General features: G+C 35.5%; 1 protein-coding gene across 5 annotated transcripts in view; it reads right to left on the reverse strand.

Moving 5' to 3' along the window:
• Window positions 1–782: 782 nt before the first annotated feature.
• GRM8 (glutamate metabotropic receptor 8) overlaps window positions 783–13,736 on the reverse strand; it is a 335,277-nt gene continuing 322,323 nt past the window's right edge. For 4 of the 5 annotated variants that reach the window (XM_017818222.1, XM_017818225.1, XM_017818224.1 and 1 more), the window contains 2 exons: window positions 7,483–7,729; window positions 783–2,275 (listed from right to left, as the gene is read on the reverse strand). In XM_017818222.1, the coding sequence (XP_017673711.1) occupies window positions 2,226–2,275; window positions 7,483–7,729 (297 nt within the window). In that variant the 3' untranslated portion in view covers window positions 783–2,225. Of the gene's footprint in view, window positions 2,276–7,427; window positions 7,730–13,736 lie in introns of all 5 variants that reach the window. The other variant, XM_017818227.1, reaches the window with a different exon arrangement.

The following is a 13,736-nucleotide window of genomic DNA, read 5'->3' on the forward strand; positions in this document are numbered from 1 at the left end:
AAAACTGGAAGATATTTATATATCATATACTTTATGTGTATAAAAATATGTTTATGGGCATATGAAATGTGTTTTAAAGGCAATTCCCATATACTGCTTTTTCAAGAGTATATTGTTACGCTGAAATTATTATGTATAGATATTTCGAAATATTTAAAAGTGGTTTTCTTCTGGATTGAAAATTAAACTTTTCAAAGGTTTTAAAACATTGTTTTTCAGATAAAACAGGTTCTCTGTCTTTTAGGAAATCCATCCTAGACATGAAAGTCTGTCTTGTTAAAACATCAATCCATTTTTACATGAAAACTTAATTTTTTTGAGATATTAGCTAACAAAACAGAACTAGAATTGTTTTATTTATGACTTTTTTTTTTTTTTTTTTGCAGGTCTCACTGCATTACCTGCATTACCTATATGCTTAGAAGTAAGCATATGTTAGTTTATAGGTTTGGCTTTGATGTGCTTGTGGCATAGTCAAAAAAGGAAATTTCAGACAAAATATCAAACAGACAAACACAAAAAAACCCACTATGCCAAAGCAATCATCAGATAATGCTTCAGACATTTAATTTCTGGGGAAAACTAAGAATGTTTTATCAAATATTTTGAAAATGGAAACTCACTGTCATGCAGTTGCTGACTGTGTTTTAGTTTAAATATTGACATTTCAATAGAAAGAGATTCAGTTTCAGATACTTCAACTTTCATGTAATTTAGGACCCACTACAGCTCCCTTAAAATATGTTATAAAAATACAGCTGCTGTGAGGATAAAAGCACGAGGAGCCACCCAGGCTAAGTCAGGAGACATAACATTTAATAATCAGCTGAATGTGAAGACCCATCAACTTGACGAATGATAAGTACTGTACGGAGTGAAAAAGTCTTAAAGAACATCACAGGTGTGATAACAAAGTGGACAGTTCCTAGCTGTCTTTTTTAAATTCTTTAGACGGGTTTATTAACATGATAGATATCTATATGAATTTCGCTTTCTCTTTGCATAATAATTTCTAATGTTCATAAAATCATGGGAGTTAGAAGATGTGAAGATTGTAGGTGGACATTTATTTCTTTGTTTTGTAGGTGTTTATAAGGCAATAGAATATATATTCACTAGGCTTCTGCTTTCCAAATTCTCCATTGATTTCTCTTTCGTTATTTCAAAGTCACCTTTATTGAGATATGCAACTGCTACATTCCCCTGTCAGAGACAGGATATTAGGCTGAATAGGCTTTCAGCTTAATCCAGTCTGGCTGTTATAAAGTCTTACAAACTGTAAGTTCCAGAAATGAAAAAGATCCAAATTATTAGTGGAGACTCGAAAATATAATACAATGATACAAAATAATTACCATCAGGACTCCTTTACTTTACAAACATATAAAATGCACTTACTTTGAGGGTGAGAAGGGAGAAAAAAATCCTTCCATTAGAAAATATAGTCACAAAGCTTTGAACAAATAAATTCACACGCTGCGGAGTACACACACACACACACATGCAGACAGGCATGCACGTACGTACACACACGGGTGCACACATACACACACACACACACACGCATGCTTAGAGTTTACACTGCATTCTTCTGATGCCATGATTATTATTTTATTTGTACACCCACCTTTACTGCACATTCTAAACAAACAATAGACAACAGTGTAAAGACTTTTTTTCCCTTAAAACTGCAACAAAACAAGTCTCAACATTTGCAAAACATTCCTTTATTATTAGAAATAAATTATTTTGTATAAAAATTAGCATGCGTTGACCATTGCATTTATTTTAGCATAACCCAGGACTTAATTCAGTCAGCCGTCACAAGAAACAAACTCATCTTCTTTTACGAGTTGAACAATGTAGGACAGGAAAGGAAATTGTCACAGTCACAAAAAAGTACTTACAAATATAACATCAGACATGATTTATTTCAACAGCATTTTTTTTTCACAAGCTAACATTTGTTTTCCTTTTGTGATTTGCTTCCTTTTGTGAGTGAACAGTTCAGAAGCTTGACACTCTGCCTCTATGATATAAAACTGGACTTTTCCTTCCCCTGTCTCTTTTTGCCTTTTGCCTCTTGTTTAATCCTTGTTCTTTAGGAGACTGACTATTTATTTGAATGTAGTCTACTGACATTTTCAGGACTGAATTCTGGTAGTGGTAAAGTCTATGTTTGCAAGATCCAATCCTGCAGATCTTCCAGTAAATTTCATCCCTGCTCAGTTTGCCTGATTGCTGTAACTGACATAAGTTGTCTTGGTAGAGGAGGCTGCAAATAAAAATAAAATAAAAAAACAAAAACAAACAACAACAACAAAAAAGTTCAGGATTTTTAGAATCAAGAGAGAAGGAAAAAAAACCATAGCATTTGAACTCAGACAGTGTCCTGCTATATTTCCTAACAATATGGTCTATATTCATGGAGTAAAGTAAGAATATTTAAGAATGTATAGAAACGGTGATTAAATTGGATCTCAAGTTCTGTGCCCTTGACAACAACTTATTTTGTTAATGACTTAACAAAAGTCATTAACATGACCTTTGCTCTGCAAGCAGAGGTCAATAGAGAGGAATAATGATGAGTGGTTTCAGCATACCCACAACAGAATTTCAACATCTGGTATTATTTTGACTGAATTGTATATAGACAGTTTTTACTTTAGAGATTGGAATTCTCTTTCTCTTCTACTGGTTAAAGACAACTTTGCAGCTAGTGGTGGTTTGTCCATCTAGAAGAAGCCTTATGTTTCTTGAAAGGAGCAAAGGCTAATCTAGGAAACATCTCTCCAAATTAGTGAAACTGAGTAGGTAGTCCCTACAGCACCTATTATCTGGAGAGAAGGATGGTTTCCTTATACTGATGGTCAGCTGATCATGTCTTCTTTTGAGCAAAGCTGATACCCCTTGTTCAGAAAGAGTCAATATGTTGAGAAAGTTCAACATCTTTACTATCGTTAACATGAAAAAATGATTTTTTAATGAAAGTCTGTGTGAGGTTCTAGCCCTTACGTCTTATCCTTTTGCTATAAAAATATTAAAAATATGCTATAAAAATATGACTTACATGATATCACTCAAGGTTAATGTAACAATGGGAGGATGAAAGTGGTGGCATTAGGCCTTTCTTACAGTTAATTCTCTAATTTTATATCAGTTGGGTACATGGAAAATCAGACTCCTGGGGGACTGAGTCTCTTTTTTGTCTCTATAATAAGGTCTGTGTTAGACTGCATAAAGAGGAATTTGGCTTTCTAAATATGTTTTATATTCCATCTGGTACAGACATGTTCTGGTTATGATACTGAAGAATTCAGCTGGCAAGATGAAAATAATTTGATGGTAAAAAGTTTCCTCATCTATAGATTCAAAAATTCTATTCCGATACTTTCCTTCCTTCCTTCAATTTCTTGTTTTCTGTATAGAATCTGGTGACAACTGCTGAGATAGATAGGAAAAGCAATCTTCTTGCTAACTCCTAAATTCAGCCCAACAATCTCATGATATGTGAAGAATAGATTACAGAAACTAAGTGATGACAGTTTCTCACTTCTGCATCAAAGATTAAACTAAATAAGGGATCATTAAAATTGACACAAAATAATAGTGGTTAGTATAAATAACTAAGTTTTCTTTGGTTTTCTGAGAAATTTGATTCTAATACTGCATGTACAATTTTTTAAGACACAGCAGAACCATTATAATTAACATATCACTATAAACTTTGTTCCCTAAGAAGGTATATATAAGAATGAATAATCAAAAGAAAGCTTCAAAATGTAATATTTCTTACTTTCATTTGCACAGGTAGCTCTAGTACTTTGTGTCTGGAAAAGCTAGTTCATGAAAGGATTACTTTTGGCACGTGAAGGAAGTCATTCACATAATTGATCATAGTAGCTGAGCACCAATATGAAATAGCTTTATTTGCATGTATTGGGACACTTGAAGCAAATATAGCTTCATTTACATCTTCCAGATCTTTCAGATGGGATGTACTGATCCCATCTGAACTCTCCCATGCTCCCACAGCTGGATTTCTGAGAGGATTCTATTTTTCCTTTTGCCCATTAAGTTCGCACTGAAAATAGCCCAGGACTGCTGAAATGGCACCAAGTTTTTAAAGCATAAAAGGATTTTGTTCCCAGCTAAGAAACAACAAATAAATGCACATCTGCAAACTCTGCACACTTGGGAACAAAAGAACAAAATGATCAGAGCTTATTTTTTTTCCCTTTCCCTGAAAATAGGCCGAGATACACGTTCAGGTTAAGCTAGCTTACCATATTATCTTGTATGAGCTGAGTTCTGCGATAACTTTACATGTGCGCGTGTTTAGCCTACAGCAATGTAACATAATCAGATTTATCACATCTCAGTAAGCTGAATTATCTGAGGACATTTGCAAGAAGCTCAAAATACAAAAATATGGTAGTTGCTGCGCCTCATCTGATATAGAGTAACTTGTTAAATTTTTGTAATTTTGTTGTATATCTGAGAATTAAATAGTTTTAATATAATTAGTCTAGAATTGATCAAGAAAAAAAATATCCTTTTGAGTTCTGAGTGTTTCTACTTTAAAAAATGACAGCACAGGAAGTTAGTGTAGAGAGTAGTTTGAAATATATTAAATCTAATCTCATCTCCAAACAATGTTTGGTTTTTTTTCACTTGATAAACATTGTACTTATCTTTATAGTTCAGTGGAATAAGCCTAGAGTTCCTGTTTGGGGATCTGAAAGCTTCAGCAGCTGGTGTCCTGCTCTTGAAGACTGTTAGCATTTCACAGTAACAACATGAACCACATTTGGCAAGCATAGATGGCCAGAAAAAGTAACGGACTTGGCTCAAAATATTTCTGGGAATTAACAGTCTTTTATAGCTCCAGTTACTACTTTGATGTTGGAACAAGACAAAAATAAAAAATAAAATAAAATAAAATAAAATAAATAAGATCTAAAACAATTCAGAATGATTATTCTGATCTGACCTATATGCATTTAAAGCACTTGTCATTGCTATGCCTTCTGTAACTGCATCTGGATGTTTTTTTTCATCCTGTTTCCCAGAAACAATTTGTTTCCACTATGAATGTATTTCCACAAAAAAACCCAAACCAAACCAAACCAAACCAAACCAAAAAAACAAACAAAAAAAACAAACAAAAAAACCCAAAACCAAAAACAAACAAACAAAAAAACCCAACAACAACAAGAAAAAAAACCACCACCAAAATAAGCAAACAAAAACTAACAAAACAAAATCATGAATGTATTTATGTGGGGACAACACAGAATAAAGTGTGTTACATGGAACAGGATAGACTAGGTAGAGTTGCCTCTGGATGGGAAGAAAAAGGAATTATCTGACTGTCTCACCCTATTTCTCACCTAGTTATGGTGTTGCTATCATTACCAGTATTTGTTCTTGGTAAATGGTGGGAAACACTACCCACTTTTCGTATTCTAGGAGTAGACTGATATTTTGCAATCAGCCTCATATACTATCACTGCAAAGAAAGATCTATCTCACATGGAGTCAGTGAAAGAAAAAAAATTGCTATGTTGAGAAGTTGTTCCTATTGGCCTGGTGAAAAAGACTTATGTGGCATTGTGCACTGGTAATTCACAGGAACTTCCAAAAGTTTTGCTAACTATTTTGCGGAAGAAAGAAACCCACCATGAGGCCTAGAGCTCAATTACATAGGGAGAGCTCCCTGGAGTGCAAATGACTTGACTCTGAATTTTTGCCTATGAAACATTATGATGCCTGGATAAAAGCCTAGTCAGGATACATTCCTAGTGAGCTTGGGATTATATAGATCTGTTACTGTTAAAATCATGTTTAGAGCACAGTAAATAAGCATTACCCTGCATACACGCACTACTGGAGAAGCAGACTTGTTTCCAATAGCAGTTGTTGCCATGAATTATGCATAATCATAGTTTAAGGAATATCAGAAAGAGCATTTCTTAATTAGGTACAGTAGATAAACATCAGATACCCAAGACTTTCTTATTAATACTCTTTCTCACCCTACTGTGAAAACTCTCCTTTGTCCTTTCCTCAGAAGTTTACAATTTTTCACACTCAGCAAAAGTTTTCTTTTAGTGCCTTCTTGAAGATTTGCAAAATTATTGAGTTCTTCATATTCCTACACTCTTATTTGATCCACATGGAATTTCTCTGCCTCTTTTTTTTTTGTCCTTTGTTATATGTCACAATCTGAATCTGTATAAACCCATAGCTCACTCTAGAAGTTTTAAGCATTTTGAAGGGTCATGAGTTTTTCAAGTGAAATAGTTTGTTCTCAGTATCCTCCATGCACCAGCAACTATAGTATGGTAAACTTACAGATTATTATATAGCCTTCAATCTGGAAAACTCTGATTGAATTCAGTTAGGGGTTTCAATTTTTATAAATAAGTACAATATTTTTCTGAAAATTTGGTACTGCTTTGTCTTAATGTGCTCAACCAAAATAGTACTATTTAATCATCTGTCAACACCATCACAAAGTAATAAAAACTAAAAATAAACCATGTCATATCTAAAATATGTAAAATGACTGAAAAATTTAACTGTAACAGCTGTTGTCCATCCCATGTGATCCCTAACTGCTAAATAGAAAACAATTCTACATTGCTAAACACTGGGGGGAAAGTTAGTGGCTCTGCTCTGCTCATATTTGATTATTATTGTTATTATGAAGTCCAATTTATAAGATGGTATGTCACATGGTAGAATGGTAGCTATAAACTCTGTTTTCTTCTATTCTAGAGCAACTTAGAGATGTAGCAAGATTCAAGAACTTTCCTGACATGGAAAAGAATTTTTTCCCATTACAAACTGACATATTAGAACATGTAATGATTAAGTTTTATATGAATTATCACCATTTTGTACCAAGATGAGTAAGACCACAACAAAAACCTGGATGGGAAGCATTATTCTGGGAAGTGTTAGTCATGAGTCATGATAAATGAACAAGTCAACAAATTTGAGTTGAGTGGAAAGGTAAAAAGCATTATTTTCACTTCCATATCTAACTGCAAAACAAAAGCAATGTTAACTGTTTCCATTATACATTTTTTCAACAGCCTTTGAGTTTTGAATATACAATGATGACCATAAATACACCTCATGAACTGTCAGGACATATCACAACTGGCACAGCAATGCACAACACATCAAATTAGCACTAGCTAAAACAAATTATTTTTGAAAGATGTGGCTTTTCAAAATCTGCTTGTGCTTTTTTATTTCTTTACTAGCCTCCTTGAAAATCAAATTCTTTGAAACAACTCTAGACATTCCTGTATTTAGCAGTACATGAATTCTGACACATCTCTGGATTCATGCAGAACAAGCAACAAAAATAATAAAGTTTATTATTAAAAGAAAGTGCATTCTTGTGAACGTACATCTATTATGATGTGCTGCCACTTTTGACCATGGGAAAGTCTACAGATGACTTACTGTTGGTTTCAAGACTTTCACACAGTTCAGTCTTGACCTCGCCATTTGGTCTGTCATTTCCTTTTTGGGTCAGTTTGCTTTGCATTGTAGCAGCTGTCACTACAGCCTTGAAGCTCCGCTTCCGTTTTTGAACATTCTGCTCTGGATGAAAAATGATAATATAAACCTTGGGCATGTAGAGCATGCCCAGAGACACAGAAGCACTTAAACTCATGGAGATAGTAAGTGTAGTTGTCTGGATGTACATCTGGGAAAGGAAAGAAACAACAACATAAAAATCATTGTTATGTTGATTTAATATAAGAAGGAAAACAAAGTAATTATCTTAAAAGTAATATGTGGAAAGGGAACATACATCAGAAGGACTCTTGGCTTTGGTTGCTTTTAATTGTAGCTGAGTATGGTTGTTTCGTGTTGCTTTTATAACCTTAAGAGTAGGTGATAGAAACAACATAATATTCTTGAAACTTCATTCTCATAAAAGTAACCAAGATGCTGAAGCAAACAGAGCTTTAGAAAAGAAACAGTATGTCTGGACAAGAAAAGAGGAGTGACAATAGGGTTAGCTGTGTATCACCTACTTTAACAGACAGAAGCCTCTACAACAATATGTCATGTGGTGATTCAACAGTGTATGCAGTATGGCTCAACTGACAGCAGCATAATGCAGAATCTAACAAAATCTTTGATATATTCTTTGAGTTTCAAACTCAGAAAAAATATTAATTTCTTCATAGTGATGCTTGAATATTCTTGAGTTTGTTTGGGGTTTGTTTGTTTGGGTTTTGTTTGTTTGTTTTTAACATTTCCCCCCTACTTTTGAATTCTAATCACAATGCTCTGTTGGCACACAATAAACTTCTTAATATGTCATAGTCAAAATCAGAAAATTGAGGAACCACGAAATTACATCACAGAGGATCTCAGCTCCCTATACATACAAAGGAAAAATCTGGCATCTTTGAGCAAATCTATTTATTGTTCATTATCACCTACAAAAAGAAGGTAACTCTAGTCTTCCATTATCTCATAAAAGAAGATGACAATGATCACTCCATAAGAACAGCAGAGAGAAGTTTCTATTTGAAGAAATATTCAGCTAGTATATTATAAATACTAATTTTAGTTCTGCTCAACATTTATTTTTTCTTAGGAAATTATATTTTATTAACTATATTATGAAAAAAGAATTTTACTTTGCAGTTCTGTGTTAGGTAGGAAATCTCTAAGTAATCCTTGTTATACTGAGAAAGACACTGAAGTAAAACCTGCTCAATACCTTGGCAGATGATTCACTGACATTGTTCCCAGGCATGATTTTAAGCACTGGCCAATACCATCACATTAACCTGGAGATAAGGTGGTAAGTCTGTCTGCAATGTCAGCTTTAGATCATTAGTGTTTATAAAGTGGCCTTGGGTGACTTGGCCCTTGGCAGAAAAGTAGAGATATAATAAACTGTTTTGCAGTCACTATCATAGTTGATAATTTTTAATGTCTTTCAGCCTACAAAGTTTTTCCATTAGATACTTCCTCCTTAGAGATCAAAATAAACTCTGCTCTCCCACTTAAAGCAATGTCAGGTAAGAAAAAAAAGCATGGACTCTGAACCATTTTATAAAGTAACTGTATTTTCATGGCCAGTCTTCACGAACGAAGATTCTGGGAAAGGTCTTTACCCTTCCAGCCTGCGCAGTGGATTTTTTAGGTGAGACACAGTGTGTGCTGAACTGAGCCCACCCTTTAATCCTGAGGTTCATCTGCTGGGGTCGAGCAAGCTTGGACAGTGGCAGTGAGGTCCTCAGGACGTAGGTTTGTTTAGAGTGACCTTCTCTTAGACAGATGGCCTTACAGGGCTGACGAGCTCCATCTGCCCGGGGAAGTCCCCTGAGCAGGAATCGAACCCTGGCAGCGGCGGCGAGAGTGCCGCATCCTAACCCCTAGACCACCAGGGGGCCCCAAAGTAACTGTATAGTTGTATAGAAAGCTGCCAAATAGTACCATAAAAGGAGGGACTGGCCAATCTACTCTTTAAGAAAAGACTAACAGTTCTTCAAAATCTGTAAGAAACTGAAACCACTTTCAGGGACAGCACCAGACTGAAAAGACAATTAGCATTGTCTTTCTATTGTGCTGAGGAAAGTTGTAGGAGCAACATATTCTTTCATTTCAATAATACATCAAGAAAATACTTGAGGAAATAAATGCAATATAATCTTTTCTCACACCAGTGAAATAGTTCTATTCCCTTCAATCTCCAAAATGACAGTGATGTGCCTGAAATCAGACCTTGAGCTATATTGTGTATGAACATTTCTAATGAAAACCTTACATGGTCACATTAACAAGCAAGTTTTTTTGGACTTCTGTGGAAGGATCTCTGTGCAGATGCATGTTCACATGCAGACAGCACCACCAATGCATTAATTTCCCTCTGAACCAAATCTCCAAGCCAACTGGTACAGTAGTGGCTTTTAGGGTTAAGCATTGCATTAACTGGTGTCCAAAAGCAAAAGTATTTTGGTTCCTAAAGACGTATAAATTTCCTGATGGGATTTTCAAAACTGAAATCAGTGCAAGTAATACCTTTAAAAAACCGTATTGCATATGAAAATTCCATTAAACATAAAAAAATCCTTTTTGAAGTCTTACCATTTTTAAAAAACATGTCATGGTAGTTGAATGGCTAACTAAGCCTCTGTAACAAAACTAAGATTCTGTAACAAAAACTGGCCTTTAAACATGTATTTTTTTATTCCTTATCAAGTACCCAAGCTGTAACGCTTGTCTTCTGTCAAGGTTCAGTATAAGGTGAGATGATAGAAAGGATAAAGAACCTCTGAATGTTACAGTTAAAATACGTACATTATTTAATAGCCATATTAACAACAAATCTATGCATTATAGTAGATCTCAGTGACCTTTTTTGCAATAAGAGGTCCCAGAGTACCAAGATGCAATTTTGGTCACTGTAATATAAGGAAAATATTAAGCTATTTGAGAGTGTCCAAAGGAGGGCAATGAAGATGGTGAAGAGTCTTGGGGGGAAGCTGTATGGGGAGTGGCTGAGGTCACTTGTTTTGCTCAGGCTGGAGGAGAGAGACTGAGGGGAGATCTCATTGCAGTTACAACTTCCTCAAGAGGGGACGAGGAGGGGTAGACACTGGTCTCTTCTCTGTGGTGATCACTGACAGAAGTTTTTTGGATATTAGAAAAAGGTTCTTCACCCAGAGTGTAGTTGGGCACTGGAAGAGGCTCCCTGGGGAAGTGGTCACAGTACCAAGTCTGGCAGATTTCAAGGAGACTTGAATGATTCTCTTAGTCACATAGTGTGACTCTTGTGGATGGTCCGGTATGGGGCTAAGGGTTGGACTTGATGATCCTTGTGGGTCTCTTCGAATTCAGCATATTCTGTGATTCTGTGAAATACTGAAGAGGCTTCTCTTATTATGTCAATGTCTGCTTAGACATTTGCATTCGATTAAGCTTCAGAAGTGAAACAACTCTAAATCTAATTATACGTGCATGGAAATAATAAGAACCCATGGATTTCAATATACTTAGTGAAAATATTTTGCATGAGGTATGTCATTACATCTATTTTCTTTGGATTTAATTGATGATCAGCACAAAAGCTTATTTTAAAAAATGTTACTTTCATGTTGCCCATTACAGTTCTTCTGCAGTGGGGTTTATTTCTAATGATTGCTGTGTTTTTGAACCAGCTGCTATAATTATTGAAACATTTAAAACAGAGTGAGCTGGGAGTTTTTGGGTGGGACAGTTTTCAAATGGTGAATATAGTCTTTGGAGGGCTTCAGTTTTAGGGATCCTGTTGCTCGTGGATCACCCATACTACTTACCCTTTAATGAAGCCAATGAGAAAGAAGGGTTTCAAGAAACTTGCTAGGCCTTGAGAGGAAGGCTTTGAACACATGTACACATTGTATGGAGTGTATACATTAGTCTGACTTCATATGCTAATGAATTGCTACTTGGAGATTGACTGAGTTGTCAATGATAGTCTGATTTCTTTTCCTAATGTAATCATAGAATAGTTTGGGTTGGATGTGAACCTTTAAAGGTCATCTAGTTCAGTCCCCCTGCAGTGAGTAGGGACATCTTCAGCTAGATCAGGTTGCTCAGAGCCCCTTCCAACCTAATCTTGAAGGTTTCCAAGGATGAGGCAGCTACCAACTTTCTAGGTAAACTCTTCCAGGGCTTCACCATGTTCATCATAAAAAAATCCTTGAATCTAGTCTGAATCTACCCTCTTTTAGTTTGAAACCATTACCCCTTGTCCTATCACAACAAGCCCTACTTCTTTTTTAAATGGTTATTTGCAAGTTAAGAGTCTATTTATAGGACAGGAACATCTCCTGCATTTAATCCTTCTGTCTTTGGAATCCCCATTTTTGCAGCCTGATGAAGCACAAGTCTAGCAAACAGGATACCTACCAAATACTTGGTTTGACTTTTGTCTGACTCTTCCCTTGTTTTATCCCTGACTAGAGGACAGTGATGTTTTATGGCTGTGCATTCTGGGTACTTTTATTATTCTGGGAACATAACTACCTGTAACTTTTACAGAATTAGCTGCTCTAAAAATCAAGGAGCAACAAAAGTAGTTCAGTTTAATAAGATATGAGGTCTGAATAATTTTTCATGTGTCTCACAGTGGTAGTTCACTCGAAGTTTCAAGAGAATAAAGGTTCCTTTCTCAAAATGATTCATAGTTACACTGAAATGAATTTCAGCCCTCCTCACGCTAAAATCCCTTCTGAACTACAAACTTTTTGTCCAATAATGCCTTTCACAGATGTAACAAAGACTGCTATATCTATTCTCCTTGTTCTTGACAGTCAGAAGATATAAGTCAGAAAACTAAAATATTGGTAGCAAAAGAAAAAAAAAACACTTTATACTATGGGAAAAACTTGACGCCTAAATATCTTCCTGTCTCCATGCCCCACCCCAACCCCACTTCAGAATCCATATAGGATTTTTTATGTATAGATTTTAACCTGCCCAATTGACAAAGAATTCCTCACAATAGGCTGCCTCTCATGTAAAAGATTTAGATCCCCACTTAGACACATGATCTTTCTATCTCACAAATGACCTGGACCCTTTCCTCATCAGAAAGATCCCAAAAGCTTGGTAATATAGCCTCAACAGCTAAAATAGAAATTACTGTGTTTTTGTTTAGGGATTTTCTATCTTCTGCCATAGATTCTAGGACTATGTATCTCATTCTTTCTATTTAGAAACTTAAAATGTTACATAGGAAATATTGTGGCACTGAAAGATGCTATTTTATTAAAGCACAGATACTCTCATGAGTTCTTCAATTTGAAAGTACTTGAAATCAAATTGCCCCCCTGGTAACCTGAAAAATTTCTATTCATCAAAGCAGGTGTGTGCACCAAATTGTCCCAGTGCAGATAGCTGAATGACTATGTCTTAGCTAGGCTTCACTGCTTGGAAACAAAATTTCCCCCAGCTTCTCAGTATTATCCCATCAGTCTGGTGCTTGCTGAGGCAAAGTTCATGACAAAGCAACCCCTTTCACTAGAGGAAAACAAAAATAGTGATAATGTTACAACTTTGTCCAGATTGCTTCCTTGGTTTAAGTCCTCCCCTATTTTCACACGTAAGATTATATCCAGGCTCTCTCCAGAACTGCTAATTTTTTCATCCTATTTATTTTTCTTTTCTGCTCAGTTTCAATAGGTCAAATAGAGAGTACCTCTCAACCATTCTCTTCCCTAATTTGTTTTGATAGTATATCCTGGAAAGGTGGGAGATATGGCTACTGTGATCCCTTGAGTAAATTTTAAATTTGCACCACTTTTGTGCAAGCTCTCTTAACTTCTACTAGTTGTAACACATATGAACAAGTCCAGCAGTTATTGAAGTGCTAAACCAGAGGGAACTCAGTGCTTCTCAAGCTATGAGTGTGCCTAGTGTAGAGTCCATTCAGCTACTTGCAGTCCAAAAAGAAATGGATGTTTAAAAAGACACAGCTGGTCTAATGATTCTCATTGGCTAATTCTATACAATTTTCCCTTTAGAAGCATCTTTCTCCACAGGCTATAGCAATAGCCTTGGTATCACACACTGGAGTCTGAACCATCCTGCTGAGACAGATATACAGAGACAGTCACTCTTGAACACGTCCCACACTGCTAGTAACAGAGAAGAAGATTGAATTATGATTTAATTTTTTCTTTATACTTATTACCAAATTTTTT

This window comes from Lepidothrix coronata, unplaced genomic scaffold (genome assembly GCF_001604755.1).
Source record: "Lepidothrix coronata isolate B3197 unplaced genomic scaffold, Lepidothrix_coronata-1.0 Scaffold66, whole genome shotgun sequence".
Classification (NCBI taxonomy): Eukaryota; Metazoa; Chordata; class Aves; order Passeriformes; family Pipridae; genus Lepidothrix; species Lepidothrix coronata.